We start from the raw sequence: 16,289 nt of genomic DNA, 5'->3' as shown, positions 1-16,289 counted from the left end.
CTCACCCAAGGTCACACAGCCAGTAAGTGTCTGAGGCCAGATTTAACCTCAGGAAGAGGCTCTCAAGCTGGCCAGGGCCTCGGGGAGCATCGTAGGTGCCCACTCTGATGGACAGATGAAGTGACAGATCTAGGTCCCACCACAGGCATAGCCAAGAGGGATCAGCGGGGCATCACTTCCTGCCAATACCACCCCACTTTCAGCCACTCTATTTCTCATGCAGGGGAGGGATTTCTTCCAGGAATTGGGGGACAGTTTCTCCCTGTTTTATAAAGGGTCAACACCACTGTCCCCCAATGTTTACCATATGCATCTACTCTATCCCTGAGGCCATTGAAAACTTGGTTTAGGACTTAGGAGATGCTGAGGTGCTTTTAATGGCCCCAAGCTTCTCCCCAAAGCGAAAGACTGTCTTTTCAACCCCAAGATTCTTCCACTGATGCAATAGAGGTGGGAGTCAGTCATTACTGGACCCCCGGAAGAAGCCAAGTTGAGGGCCACTCAAAGGGCACCGGAGAAGCACGAGGTGAATATGAGCCGACTCCATGCATATTGCCATTCAAGGATTTGGAGTCCAAGGTCCAAGTTCAAATCCAATACTTGCCACCTGTGACTTCCTTCTCTTGACCTTGCTAATGGGTAAAATGATAGGGGTTAGACTCAGTGGTCTCTGAGGTCCCTTTCAGCCCTAAGTCTGTGACTCAATGATCTCACGAGAAAGATTCCTCAGGAAGAGGGGCATGAATGCCCCATCATCAGGGGCCTTCCTGCCCTTCCCCACAGGCCCACCTCCCCACTGGAGGAACAAGCAAGCCTGGGCTCTGGCTCACTCTGTTTCTCAAAGACCACATTTTGGCCAGAATACAGCTACCAAAATACTCCAGCAATAATATAAACCACCTTACCTGCAGCTGCCGGACACTGATGCGCAAATCGGACTCGTTAAACCCGTACGGGATGTTCCACCCAAGAGGACCAAACTTCTTCCTCTCCTGGACAAGGGCATGAAAAAAACAAACTCCAAAAAGCAGCTTCTCCCACACCTGCAGGGGCAAAACAAAGCAGGCCCAAATCCTAAGCCACCGTCGGTCCTCTGCTCATCCACATCCCTCCTAGCGCCACCAGGTTATAAGTCTGTGACCATTCTGCCCAGCAGGGTTTTCTCCACTAATATCAAGCTGTCCCAACAGGGGAAGAGATAACAGCTCATCTTTTCAGAACTCAGGACAAACCACTTTATCAACCACTATTAACATAATGAAAGTGCCATGATACAGAGGAGAGAGAAGGTGATACAGAGTCAAGAAGACTTGAGTTCTGGGCTCCGTGACCCCCGGCAAGTCACGCCACATTTCTAAGACTGTAAGTCACCCAGCAGGTGCAGACCCGCATTGGGAAAGGCATCTATACCAATGGGATCCCATCCAATGGACTGTGGCCTCCTTGAGGTCTTCTGCCTCTTCTTATATCTCAGCACTCAGCACAGTGCCTGGCACATAGGGGCTACTTCATGTTGATTGATTGGCTGACAACTCATCTTTAGCCCTGGTCGGTAAGTGAGCCCCACTCCTTTGAGAGGGGTCAAAGACAGATTAAACCACCAGAAAATCGTCACTTTGCCAAACTGTCGCTCAGTACAGAACATGTTTCATTTTGCTCACTGCTCCTCTCATACTCCTGAACAGCATATTGGAGAAAACACCAGCATGACTTGCTTTATGCAATTCGATAGATTTCTGAAAAGTTGTGCGCAACCAAAGTTTTGTAAAGCCACCCTTACTTTAAATACAATGGGGGATTCTTACTGCATATCCATGTACAAAGCAAGAAATCGTTTGGGAAAGCAAACAGTAACCCTCCACAGAATCCTCCACGGATTTCCAGACTCAGCTTAAGCATCTGCCTCTTCCCCTCCTGCTAAACCCCTCCCTCCCTACATAACCTTGAATTTATTTTGTGTCTGTTCTGTTCGTGCACGTAGAAAAATTTTATACATATATATGTCTATATCTAGACATACACGTATACACACAGACACATACATAAGCGCGCAAGCTGTCTTTAAGTCTGGGTTTTCCTATAATTCCAGTTAGCTAGTGTGGTAGATAGAGTACTGGACCTGGAGTCAGGAAGACCTCAACTCAAATCTGACACTTACTAGCTGTGTGACCCTAGGCAAGTCACGACCTCTCTTTGACTCAGTTTCTTCATTTGTGAAATGGGAATGATAAGAGAATCGACCTCCCAGGCTTGGTGTTTGTATAGAACAAAATGACATTTACAAAGTGCTTCGCAAACCTTTAAAGTGCTATATAAACGTCAGTTATTATTAGTAATAGATTTTAAGGCAGAAAACACCTGTCAATTCCTTCAAAAATCATATATTCAGTCTGTTCACTCTGTCTCCTTAATTATTCATGTCTTTTCTCAAAAGGCTTTTCAAAAAGTGTTTAGAATGATAGATGACAGAGCGAGAGAGAGAGAGAGAGAGAGAGAGGGATGGATGGATGATACAGAGAGACAGCTAGATAGATGAGGGTTGTTGTTGTTTTGTTTTTATAAGTTAATTTATTTATTTTTAGTTTTCCACATTCACTTCCGTAAGTTTTAAATTTTCTCCCCCTCCCTCCCTCCCTCCCTTCTTTTTCCCCAAGACAGCATGCAACATGATATAGGCTCTTCACATGCATTCCTATTAAACATATTTTCACATTAGTCATGTTGTATAGAAAAATTAGAGCTAATGGGAGAAACCATGAGAAAGAAAAACATAAAACAAAACAGAAAAAGAAAATAGTCTGCTTTAATCTGCATTCAGTCTCCATATTTCTTTTTCTGGAAGTGGATGGTATTTTCCATCATAAGTCTTTTGGAACTGTTTTAGGTCTTTGCACTGCTGAGAAGAGTTAAGTCTATCAAAGTCAGTCATCACACACCGTGGCTGTTACTGGGTGCAATGTTCTCCTGGTTCTGCTTGCTTTACTCAGCATCAGCTGATGTGAGTCTTTGCAGGTTTTTCTGAAGTCCACCTGGTCATCATTTCTTATAGCACAACAGTATTCCATTACATTCATATACCACAACTTGTTCAGCTATTCCCCAACTGATGGGCATCGCCTCAATTTCCAGTTCTTGGCCATCACAAAGAGAGCTACTATAAATATTTTTTATATGTGGGTCCTTTTCCAGTTTTTATGGTCTCTTTGGAATACAGCCCTAGAAGTGGTATTGTTGGGTCAAAAGGTATGCACAATTTTATAGCCCTTTGGGCATAGCTCCAAATTGCTCTCCAGAATGATTAGATTAGCTCACAGCTCTACCAACTATGAATCAGTGTTCCAACTTTCTCACATCTTCTCCAGCATTTATTATTTTCCTGTTTTGTCATGTCAGCCAATCTGACAGGTGTAATGTGGTACCTCAGAGTTGTTTTGATTTGCATCTTTCTAATCAATAGTGATTTAGAGCATTTTTTTAATATGACTATAGATAGCTTTAATTTCTTCCTCTGAAAACTGCCTGTTCATATCCTTTGACCACTTATCAATTGGGGAATGATTTGTATTCTTGTAAATTTGACTCAGTTCTCTATATATTTTAGAAATGAGGCCTTTATCAGAGACCCTAGTTGTAAAAATTCTTTCCCAGTTTTCTGCTTCCCTCCTAATCTTGTTTGCATTGGCTTTGTTTGTACAAAACACAATCTGAGGTTTAAGAGTTAGTGGAAAACCTAGTTGGATGGGTAAGAGTCAGATTATGAAGACTGGTTTGATTAGCTTTGATATGGTAGAAAATAGGGAGTCATTATATGTTCTATAGGATGGAAGTGACATGAATAAACTAGGATTTTATGAAGATGAGTTTGGCCAACAGATTTCAAATCCCGAAGCTAGGAAGACTCAAGAGGTGGCAGGTTCCCCCTTCTTAGAGGTCTTCAGGAGGGGGATGGACAGCCAATGATAAGCTGTGTTATAATGGGGATTCCTTTCCTGGATGGGTTGGACTGGATGGACCCCAAGTTCCCCTTCCAACTCTCAGCTTCTGTGATTCTGCAAAATCTGGCTCATAGATCTAGCCATAATTCAGGCATGATAGAAAAGAATACGGACACCACTGACAAAATGGAAAGTCATGAGGCTGAATGATTTGGAGGAATGAAGAAGACAACATGTATAGAAGGTTTCAGCTGTAAGGTGGAGGGAAAGGTGAGGTGAGACTAGAGATTTGGGTGATCATCGCCAAAGACCTGAGAGCTGACACCAGAAGAAGAATGAGCTTTTCAAATAGAGAATGAAAAGAAAGAAAGTCAGAAGAGTAATACTTGAGCCTTGGAGAGCACCTAGAGTTAAGATGACAGATGGGGAAGAGAAGCCCTCAATGGAAACAGAAAAGTCAGAAGAGTAAAAGGAGGAGGAGCATGGCATCTTAATGGTGCTCAGATTCACACACACACACACATACACACATACACGTCACATTTTAAAAGAGCACCGTGTAGTAAAAAATGCCTTCAAAGACACCAGATTTGCCATTCTGTCCACTCCAGACTCGAGAGTGCCTTAGCAAATTTTGTGCCTTCAAGTGAGAAACTGCTTAGAACTTGAAATATGTTTTTGGCAAAAACAAAAAGCTTGACACAGTAAAATGTAGCCCATGCATATGATGGTCCCTGCAAGCCTCAGTCCAATCCAGCAGATGGGGGAGGGGGAAATGATACTTCCATTACACAGACTTTTAAAGGTCAGAGCAAAGAATGAACAAACTGAAAAAGCAAAGCTGTGAACATTTCCCCCAAGAAAAAAATATTCACCTGTTCCTTCCCAGGACATCCTTTGAAAAACTGGTGATCAGAAATAGGATCTGTGAGGTATGACTGAAGGAGATTCAACCGGAGACCTGTGGGGGGCTCATTTGTCATTTTAACTCCATTCTGTAGAATTGTTACTGGAAACTAAAGGGGGAAAAAAGATGGAGAATCACAGAAAACCACCAACTTCAAAATCCTGTGAACAGGCACACTACTTGCTAGAAAATAGGAAACATACAATGAATCCAGAGAGAGGAAAAGCCCACTTTAAATGTGCAGTGTAAAAAGTCCTTACAGAAAAGAGCCAATGTCTGTCCAACATCGGTGTACCTTTTCAGAGGGATAGCTTGTAAGCCAAAGCCGGAAGGCTGGCTGGCACGTCTCGATGCTAAATTCTTCACATATTTTTTCAAGCATTGGCATCCACGACACAGCGAGATGGCAGTTCTGTAAGCAAACCCACGTTCCTTCCTCCATGCTTTCTCTGATCATCTTTGCTGCGATTGGCCCTTGTCCTTGTCCTAGGGATATGGCTTGAAACTTATTTGCAGACATATTTTTATCGTTTGCAAATTTCAGAAGGCCTAACAGGAGCACAGAAAAATTGCCTAGTTATTATAAAATGCTTTTTTTGAAAAGAAGTAGACACACCTGATCAAAGCCCACCTGTGACTTATCTACAATTATTAACAGCTGGAATCTACCAGGGGAAAGAAGTTCCACGGAGTCAAAATCACAGGTCCTGGATGTGTGGCCATATTCTAAAGTTTATAAAATTACTTTTAAAAATACCAAATTCAAAATTACCTTAGGGTCTAGATGTTTGAACATTCAAAAGCATAATCGCCATTTTCCATATATATCCAAATGACCAAATAAAGTCCCATAATAATTTCTAGTAGAACCCAGATCTACCATTTTCCAAGGTTAGTTCTTGATCCACCAGGCCATGCTGCCTCTTCTTACAGAATTTTAATCAATCACTCACTCAGTCAACAAGCATTTATTATTATATGTAGTCCAGGCATTGTGCTCAGTGCTAGTGATACAAAGGCAAGAGTTAGACAGTCCCTGTCCTCAAGGAGCTTATATTCTGATGGGGCAGAAAACATATACATATCTCTGTAAGTACATTGAGAATACATGTACATATAGTATATATACACACTATATAGAGAGTGTGCGTGTGAGTGTGTGTGTGTGTGTGTGTGTGCAAAAAACACAAAGTAGTTTGGAGAGGGATTGCCTTGCGTGCAGAATAGCCATTAGGTCTGGTTGGTCAGACCACAGAGTGAATGGAAGGTTCACTTTACGTGACTTCATTTGGTTTTCACAACAACCTTGTGATTCCATACCAGAGGTGTGATTATCCATTTCATAGATGGAGAAACCGAGGCTCAGAAGTGAGGTAACCTGCTCATAATCACATGACTAATGAGTGCCAGAGAAGGAATCAAACCCCAGGTTTTTCCTGACATCAAGTCCAGAGTTCTTTCTACATTTCCTATATTGAAAGGTAAGATCCTGTTAAAATGTAAACTCCTTGAAGGCTTGTACCTGTATAGTGCCTGGCATACAGTAAATGCCCAATTAATCCTTTTCCGTGCCTTTTCCCACTCATTCATTTCACCAAGTCCCATTCCAATCCAAATTTACCAAAAGGGCAACTGGCCAGGGTTCCATTTTTAAGGTTCTTAAGAGTCTCCACCCTCCACGCACTTACTGGCCATGGGATCTGCTCCTGGAGACAGCACAAAGATGAGGGGAATGGTGCAATTTGAGTCTAAATAACTTTTTGCCAAATCAAAAGGTGGAGGCTCAACAAACTTCTTTCCCAGTTTATCGGTTACGTAATTCGTTATAGCCGGGCTAATCTGTTTAAAAGAGAAGATGAAAAGTTAGGGCTTAAGCAGGTTTTGACTTTGCACAGGCTCTCGCATAGTTCTGAACAAAGCATTTTGTTTAATATTTAGAGCAAAGGTTTAATGTAAAGCAAACTATGCCAACTCATTGATGGAGATGTAAAGGGGAAGGGGAGGAGAGAAACTATAATAAAAGCTGAACAGCCTGCACCCGTGAAAAGACAGGCATTGAAAGGTAAAGGAGAAAGGCCTCCCGTGGAAAATCAACATTGCCCGGCCTAGAAAGGATGGGAGGCGCGAACACTTTAATCTGATGAGGACAGCGTGGATGTGGCTCCGGCATAAACTACTGCCACACTTTGTCTTGGAGCTCCTCAGATTTCCAAAGGGGGGGGGTCGGTGACATAACAGAACTGAAGCTAAGCACCCTAAGACACATGAGGAAAGAAGGGCCTTCTAGGGGCCCAAATGGTTCAGTGAGTGAAGCCCAAGGGAATGTTACATCAGCAGCAAGAAAAACTGACGGAATGGCTAGTACATGGAAAACACCAGGAATACAACCAAAGTATGAGCTACAGCCCCTACCCCAAATGTCAGGATAGTGGTGAGGCAGGCAGCTGGTGTTTGAGGCCTCCTATAGTCTTTCCTGCCTTATTTCACACACTCTACGCTGTTCACCAAACTCAGCATCCCATCTCTCCTGCCTTGAAGCATTCATCCCAGTAGGTCCCGATGTCAAGAATGTGCTCAGTTCTCTTCTAAGACACTCCAAATCCTTATGCCGATCTTGCTGTAACTCACACATGACCGTCCATCTCCTGTTGCCATATTTTTGCACCAGCTAGACCTTATTCCCAGCATGTCCTTGCTCCTCACTTCCACCTCTTCAAATCCTGGTTTCCCTTAAGACTCAGCTCAAGCACCATCTTCTGCATGAAGCTATTCCTGTCACTATCCACTACCCCCCTCCAGACACAGTCACACAGACACACACACACACCTGATAAGACCTACCCCTCTAAAATGTACCGTGTGTGTGTGTGTGTGTGTGTGTGTACTTATAGTTTATAAGCTTGTATCTGTTGTCTCCCCTGATAGAACGTACGTTCTTTGAAAGCAGGGACTATTTACTTCTATCTTTGTATCTTCAGAACCCAGCACTTGACACCTAGTAGGTATTTGATAAATGCTTATTGGTTTATTCATCTTCCTTCAAGGGTCAGTTCAAACATCACCTCCTCCAGGGAGCCTTCCATGATCTTCCTATTTGTTAATGCCTTCTCCTTCCTCAAACTGCCTGTGCTTACTTATCTGTGTACATGCTCCATTCTCCCCCAGTAGAGAGAAGAAGCGAGGTGGTTTATGCGATTGAGCATTGGCCTGAGAAGGCAGAAGACCTGGGTCAAGCCTGCCTCTGACACCTTCTAGCTGTTGACCAGGGGCTACTCGGTCGACTTTCTCCTTGTCCCACAGGGTGCTGGTGAGAAAGGTGGGCGCTCTCTAAACAGGAGTCGTTGTCTTGGTTTCTTTGGACCGTTGGAGAGTTTCTAGGTTCTTGACACATGAGCAGATGGATGGGCCACGAGGAGAGCTGACTTATGTCAATTCTAACTTTCTTGATATACTCAAAACCAAGGACAAAAGGGAATTCTGGTGAAGTGTAAGAGGCAAACAAAGTAGCGAGTGGAGTTGGCTTTGTCAGGCCCCCAAGGAATTACCAAAGGGGAATCTCTTGGAAGATGTTTTGCAAACCTTACAGACTTGATGGGATAATAAAGGAGACGCCATTTCTGAGCCCTGCTAGTAAGAATGGCTAATATTCCTGTAGGATTTTAAGGCTTACAAAGAGCTTTATAAATATTACCTCATTTGATCCTCACAACAATTCTGAGGGGTAGGTACTATAACTACCCCCATTTTATACATGAGGAAACTGAGGCAGACAGTTAAGTGACTTGCCCAGGGTCAAAAAGCTAATAAGGGTCTATAGTCAGGTTTGAACAGAGGTCTTCCTGACTCCAGGTGTAGCATTCTCTTCACTGCACCATCTAGTGGCCTCCAGTCAGTGACTTGGTGAAAGGGTAGTCTTCTTTTAGAAAGCCTAGAAAGGGGGCAGCTAGGTGGCGCAGTAAGTGGAGCACCAGCCCTGGAGTCAGGAGGATCGGAGTTCAAATCTGGACCCAGACACTTGACACACTTACTAGCTAGCTGTGTGACCTTGGGCAAGTCACTTAACCCCAATTGCCCTGACTTCCTCCCTCAAAAAAAAAGAAAAGAAAAGAAAAGAAAGCCTAGAAAGAATCCATCCACAGAAAGAGATTCCTTCATTCCATAGATAACCCTACTGTGTGCTCAGTTCAGCTCTGCGTTAGGTGCTAGATACTGGGCTTTAATGAGACCTGGGTCCTGGTGCTCACGGAGATTGCCATCTAGTGGAGACATGAGGCATAAACAGATAATTATCAAATAAAACACAAAAGCCATAGAGTTTTAAGAGAGAGTGATAGATGAGGACTGCAGTGCCTACCTGGACCCGCTCTCCTATCTAAACGAGGAAAGTGGAGCATAGAGATGGTTTTGATTGTGTTGAAATCTATGGTCCACCTACTGAACTCACTTCCTCTTCATAAAATTTTATTTCTCTTTGATGTGACCAGCTGGCTTGCAGATAGGGTAGTTGGTCCAAGCCTGCCAACCTATTGCACTAGGAGACTTCCCAGGCTTCGTGGCAGGGAAGGAAGCCCGAGCTTTCCGAAATGTGACATGTCTCCTAGCTAATCCCAGAACCTCAAAGCAATCTCATGAGGGTGCGGAAGGAAGCCTGCGGAAGAAGGAAAGGCTGGGCTAAGGAATAAACAGTCTCTGTTACCTTATCAGGCCTTAAGCAACGGAGCACAATGATCTTCTGGAGCTCATTCAGACTTGTGTCCATCGGTTTGGGGAAAGGAACGGTATGCGGCTCTTTACTGTCATAGATTTCACGCCAGTCTCTAGTAGATTTCTGGAAATGTTCCCTAAAAGAGAAACATTTTCATAACTATTTTTCCTTTTATTTGAAAAAAAATGAATGCAATACAACAAAGAGTTCTGAAGTGTCCACTCTGAGCCCTGCTAGTAAGAATAGCTAATATTCCTGAAGGAGTTCAAGATGTGCAAAGCGCTTTACAAATACTGCCTCATCGGGTCCTCACAACAATTCTGAGGGGTAGCTACCATAACTATCCCCATTTATAGATGAGGAAACTGAGGTGTATGGCGCCATGCTGGGTGCTGGGCACGCAAAGACAAAAATGGAACATTCCTGCCTTCTGACAGCATACACTCTACTGAATAAAAGAGAAACAAGATTCTGTCTTGAGAGGGGGCAGCATGGGCTCCTACAGGATTATTCCCAAACAGTCACTAGCCACTAGCTTCATTCATCCAGTTACTCCGCCCTCTGCTCTGTGATATCTTAGCAGCTCAGTTACTTGAGGCCTTTGAAGGCTGGGAATTCACTGGCCCGGCACAGCTCTTCCCAGCTCTTTTCTTGTAACCAAGTAGGATCAGGGTTTGCCTCAGGGCTCTTCAGGCCAATTCCACCAGTCAAAAGAAACATGAATTCTGCATATTCGATCTCTTTCTTGGCTCTGTATTTCAAAAGCAAACACCAATAGAGGGAGATGTTGGAAAAGTAGAGAGAATGACATCATCGTATTCTAACTACTATTGGGTCAGTAAGATACCCAGTGAAAGGGGGGCGGGCTGCATACAGGCTTCCCAAGAGAGAAACTGCAAGAAGTCCTTGGGTTTAGATTCTATTTTTCCCATTAAGGTTTTGTTAATTGAGCTAAGGTGGGAGGTAAGGGGCTTGGGGGCTGGGAGGATGCCACTCACAAAAGCAGGTTAGCACACAGCAAAAAGGAGAAGAGCAGCTTGTCCTTCTCAAACAGGGACCGACACACGTTACAATATAAGTTATACGTGAAGTGATCATTTAAGTAACGTAGGCGCTTTTCCAAAATCTTGGATCGGTTACTAAAATGATAAAATTAGAGCAAAACAAGAAAAAAAAACTAGGTTAAAAAAACATTTCAATAATTGAATTTTAAGTGTCACAAACACACAATACTATCATTCCATTGAAAAGTGAAATACGATTTCCATTATCTCACCCACTTTGCAAACATGCCTGATTTAATTCTACCCAACTGCAAGGCTGAAATAAATTAACAAATATGTATTGAATGGAAAGCACCACAAGGAAATGCAAAGAATAAAGAGGCAGTCTGGATGGGGAGAGGAGACGTGTACATGTGAAATAACTCACAACAAGGCAATCTATGCACCAACAAAAGATAAGAAAGAAAGCAAGAAAGTTTCCTTAGTTCACAACTCCACCAACAATGTAACAATGGGAAGGGAAGGGAAGGAGAGAGAGAGCGTGGGTGCGCTTTCAGCTGGAGTAAAACCAAGGGAAATTTCTGAGGTGGTAGAATGAGCTGTGTCTCAAAGGATAGGAGGATTTGGATCCACGTGGAGAAAGGGAAAGCTATTACAGGACAAGGACCAAAGTGATAGAGGCGGGAAAATGAGAGGATGGGTTTTAAAAACATTTCAAAGGAAAAAGCAAACGAACAAGGCTGGTTGACTGACCCCAAGGACAAGGCCCTCCCTACCTCTGCCCTCCCTCTCCAAATGCTCAGCCTTTGAGACCCAGATCACATGCCACCTCCATTATAAAGCCTCCCTGGATGGCTCAGTTTCCAGGTAACCACCTCTCTTCTGAACTTTTTTAGCAAAGTCATCTGTATAGTTCAGTAAGCAATCCTCTACAGCCTTGTGGTTTGGGGGGCAACAAAATTCCAAAGTTAAGTTGTAGGATGGAAGCAACAGGGAAACGGACTTTAGGAAGGCCAGATGATCCAATGGTTTCTAGAGAAGCCTCTCTAACTCTGCCCACAAGGGCCTTACCTAGCTGGAGACGGACTGTTTGAAGACCTCCCTCTATGTTCAAGAACAGACATACATTTAGGACAGATGAAAGCAATGTTTCTGAAGTCAGGGTCAGGGATGGATGAGGGCTTAAGAGATGAAGCTGAAGCCAAGCAGGATTTTCTCCATATGAAGTGTGGTGGGTACCCGTGGCTCTCGTAGGGTCTGAGGCCCAGGGCCCCAACAAGCTGCCAACTGGACATGTGGGCCTGGGGCATAGGAAGCCGCTTCTAGCTCTTCAGCCAACTGGGGAAGTCCTCAGTATAAAGGCCATCCTTGAAGCCTTAGGAGGTAGTGCCAGCTGAGCTGCTGGCCATGGTGCTGATTTAACTGCCCCACCCACCCACCCACCCACTTACAGGGTTGCAGAGGGGGACCAGCACTATCTGGGGCTGCTGCTGAGGGCTGCTCAGAACAGAAAAGCAGCAATGCAGGGTGCTGTCCACAAGAACCAGGTGAGTTTTATGCCTTGCTGGTCACCCTATGGCTTCTCACCTCTCCATTGCCCCACCCCCACCCCACCTGCTGAGAGTTCCATCAGCATATAGAGCTCTAAGGGAGCTCATTATAAATATACCTCTGCAGGACCTAGGCTGCTAAAGAATCCAGGCCCCTGGCAGGGCTGTCCTTTCTCAAAGGCAGGTATCCTCTCCTGGTCAGGGACGATGACTACGAGTGAGTATATGCTGATGTGAAAAAGGTCCAAAGGTCTGAGTGGACGGCAAGCTCACTATGAGTAAAGTGTGATGCAGAAGAAAAGTGAATGTGATCTTTGACTTCATTAAGAGAGACCAATTCATTTCTAAAATATATAGAGAACTGAATCAAATTTATAAGAATATAAGTCATTCCCCAATTGATAAATGACCAAAGCATATAAATGCGCAGTTTTCAGAGGAAGAAATTAAAGATATCTATAGTCATATGAAAAAATGCTCTAAATCATTATTGATTGGAGAAATGTAAATCAAAACACCTCTTAGGTACCACATCTGTCCTGTCAGATTGGCTAACATGACAAAACAGGAAAATGATAAATGCTGGAGAGGATGTGGGAAAATTGGAGCATTAATACATTGTTGGTGGAGTTGTGAACTGATCCAGCCATTCTGGAGAGCGATTTGGAACTATGCCCAAAGGGCTATAAAAATGTGCAATACCACTTCTAGGGCTGTATCCCAAAGAGGTCATACAAATGGGAAAAAGACCCACATGTACAAAAATATTTATAGCAGCTCCTTTTGTGGTGGCCAAGAACTGGAAATTGAGGGGATGCCCATCAATTGGGGAATGGCTGAACAAGCTGTGGTATATGAATGTAATGGAATACTATTGTTCCATAAGAAATGATGAGCAGGTGGACTTCAGAAAAACCTGGAAAGACTTCTATGAACTGATGCTGAGTGAGGGGAGCAGAACCAGGAGAACCTTATACATGATTACAGCTACATTGTGCAAGGACTAACTTTGATAGACTTGGCCCCTTCTCAGAAATGCAAGGTTCTAAGACAACTCCAAAAGGCTCATGATGGAGAATGCCGCCCACATACAGAGAAAGAATTACGGAGTCTGAAGGCAGATTGAAGCAGACCATTTGCTCTCTCTCTTTTTTGTTTTGTTTCTTCTTTCTCGTGGTTCATTCCTTTGGCTATAATTCTTCTTTGCAACATGACTAAAGTGATAATATGTATATGTAGACGCATGCCGTCTTGGGGAAGGGGTGGGCAGGGAGGGGGAGAAAACTTGGAACTCAAAAACTTGTGGAATTGAATGTTGTAAACCCATGAATATTTTCTTAAAAGAGGCCAAGTACCCAGGAATAAGGAAGTTATAGTCCTGCTGTACTCTGCCCTACTTGGGTCACACTGGGAGCATGACGTTCAATTCTGGGCATCGCATTTTAAGAAAAGGCAATGGAAAGTACTGAGGGGAGGATATCCAGGATATTGAAAAATTATAGAATTTAGAGGCCATCAAAGCCAAGGGCCTCATTTTATAGAAGAGGAAACTGAGGAAAAATAGAGGTGAAGTGACTTGCCCAAGGTCACAAAGCTAGTAAGCATCTGGGGCAGAATTAGAACTCAAGTCTTCCTGACTCCAGGACCAGCTGCCTCTAGGACCCGGTGTTCATATCATATGAAGTGCAGATGAAAACACAAAGAGTAATTGCCCTGGAAAAGAGATGTCTTCAAGGGTTGAGAACGGTTCTGCTTGGCCCCAAAGGCAGAATTAAGAGAGATGGGAAAAGGTGCAAAAGTCTGATTTACACATGATGTCATGACAGTTGTTGCTAATAAGATTAATCCCCAAATGGAAAGGGCTACCTTGGGAAGTAATGAGCTCCCTGTCACTGGAAGGCTACAAGCAAAGGCTAGATAAGTCCTTGTTGGCCGTGTTGCAAAGAGAATTCTCTTGTGGGCGCGACTTGGATTAGATGAGAGGTCTGTGAATTTGGAAGGGGAAAAAATTACATCTTTATTTTCATGAACCTCTAACAGAAATTTAGCATTTCTTCCATTGTGAAGAGATATTGTTCTGAAAAGTGGTCCATAGGCTCCACCAGATGACCAAAGGGGTCCATGACAAGCTTAAGAACTCCTGCATGAGAAGGCTCCTGGAGTCCCCCTCTGATTCTGTGGGCCTGGCAGAGCAGGCTTACGTGTTGGGCCCCACTGGACTACACGGATCATGTGTGTGTGGAGGGTCTAGATGAAAGAAAGCCTCATAGTAGACTGGCTATCTGGGCCTCTGGAAGGATCAATGACCTGGGGCAGAAGCTGGTTCCCAAGCTAACCTATCCCCCTGCAGCAGAAAGGAAAACCAGCTGCCATAATGAGAAGGGATGAGGCCTACAAGACACAGAGTACCGAGGGAAGAAAGATCAGGAGGCCTTGGGAAATGGCCACATTGGGAGATGAGAAGAGACAGGGAGACATAAAGGAGGGACGGAGAAACTGAGCAGTCTGCACCAGCACCTTCAAACAGGAAAAGCGAGAAATTCTGCCTACAGAGGATAAGTGGAGCGGAAAACGAAGCTTACCTATCGTGAATCGAGTTGATGTAAAGGTTAACGAACCAGGTAAGGGAGTACTGGTACATGGGGTCGATGTTGGCCAGGTCCGCGATGCTGAAGAATAACACCGAGGAGTGCTTGGCAATGGGCCGGTAGCCTTCTCTCGACTCTGCTATTTTGATCTCTGTTTTTTCTGCAATCTATGGAAGCGAGAGGAATCAAGAATGGAAGAAGGCTTATATTCACTCTCTGGAACAATCTTTTCAAGTAACATAATTTATTTTTTTAGAGGCATGTCCCAACATAATGATGATAATAATAGAGTCAATATAAGTAGAGATTTTGTGTGTGTGTGTGTGTGTGTGTGTGTGTGTGAGTCAGTTGGGGTTAAGTGACTTGCCCAGGGTCACACCACTAGCGTCAAGTGTCTGAGGCTGGATTTGAACTCAGGTCCTCCTGACTCCAGGGCTCACTGTGCCACCTAGCTGCCCTGAGATTATATATTTTTTAAGTCCATCTCTTACTAAATTTTTCAGAAAGACAAAGGCCTAATGGAGTACGGATAGTGCCTCACACACAGACGATCTCTTTCCATTTCAGGGGCATGAGGAGACAAAGACATGGAACAGGAAGAACGATGGCTCTCTGGGGAGAGGCAGCCTGTGGTTGTGGATAGAGTGCAGAACCTGGAGCCAAGAAGACTTGGGTTCAAATCCTGCCTCAGACACTTACTCCCCATGTGGTCCCTTATTCTCTCTGAGCCTCAGCTCCACCCTCTGTAAAATGAGAAGTGCCCAGTCACTGACCCATGACTCTGGGACATGAGTTCCTACGCTTCCTCTGACACGTAGTGTGTGGCCTTGGGAACACCCCTTCATCCCCTGGGCTTCTGCTCCCCCAAATGAAAGGGCTGGACAAAATGACCGAGGGCAGATGAACTGCCGCCTGCTCTCTGTCTCCTACAAGTCTCTGCCTCTCTGAGCCTGCAGTATGTGCGTCTCACGAGCCTAACCACTGCTACCGCCCTTTGTTGGGGCAGTGACAGAGCGCCGGGTCTGGAGCCGGGAAGAGCCGAGTTCAAGTCTGACCTCAGACCACCCCGGGCAAGTCACTTAACCTCTGCTTGCCTCGATTCTCTCATCTGTGGAATGGGGATGCTAACAGCACCTGCCTCCCAGGGCTGTCCTGAGGCTCAGGGCCGGGCACACGGTAAGTGCCATATAAACATTAGCTATTAACCATTATTATCATCATCATCATTATTATTATTTGGGTGAGTCAAAGGTTTGAAGTTCTCGTCTGTTCTTTGTAAAATGTTAGTTTGACTCATAGTTGTCAAGAATAACTTCCCTGCCCCACCCCCTGCCATGCCTACAATTAATGCAACAAGCTGGGTACGGATGGTAAGGATTTAGTTAGAAAAAGCTTAAGAATTTTCACAAAATCACCAAATTTCAGAGTCAGGAGACTCTAAAGGTCATACATTTAGAGCTGGTGGGGACCCCAGAGGCCATCGATCCAACCCCCTCATTCCCAGATAAGGAAACAGAGGCAAAAGGTGGTTAACTGACTTCCCCAGGATCAGAGAACTAGTATCTGAGGCAGAATTCAAACCCAAGCCTTCCCGACTCTA

At 44.3% G+C, this 16,289-nt stretch overlaps 1 protein-coding gene across 1 annotated transcript in view; it reads right to left on the bottom strand.

The window, feature by feature from the left end:
• The window catches only part of DNAH12 (dynein axonemal heavy chain 12), a 151,200-nt gene that overhangs the window by 13,020 nt on the left and 121,891 nt on the right, over positions 1–16,289 (bottom strand). The window contains 8 exon segments of the mRNA XM_036739678.1: positions 906–1,043; positions 4,811–4,951; positions 5,138–5,391; positions 6,531–6,681; positions 9,539–9,683; positions 10,140–10,298; positions 10,546–10,686; positions 14,684–14,856. Coding sequence (XP_036595573.1) covers positions 906–1,043; positions 4,811–4,951; positions 5,138–5,391; positions 6,531–6,681; positions 9,539–9,683; positions 10,140–10,298; positions 10,546–10,686; positions 14,684–14,856 — 1,302 coding nt within the window.

This window comes from Trichosurus vulpecula, chromosome 9, assembly GCF_011100635.1.
Source record: "Trichosurus vulpecula isolate mTriVul1 chromosome 9, mTriVul1.pri, whole genome shotgun sequence".
NCBI classification, from domain to species: domain Eukaryota; kingdom Metazoa; phylum Chordata; class Mammalia; order Diprotodontia; family Phalangeridae; genus Trichosurus; species Trichosurus vulpecula.
Note: the sequence above shows the minus strand (reverse complement) of the source record. Positions and strands in the feature narration are given on the sequence as shown.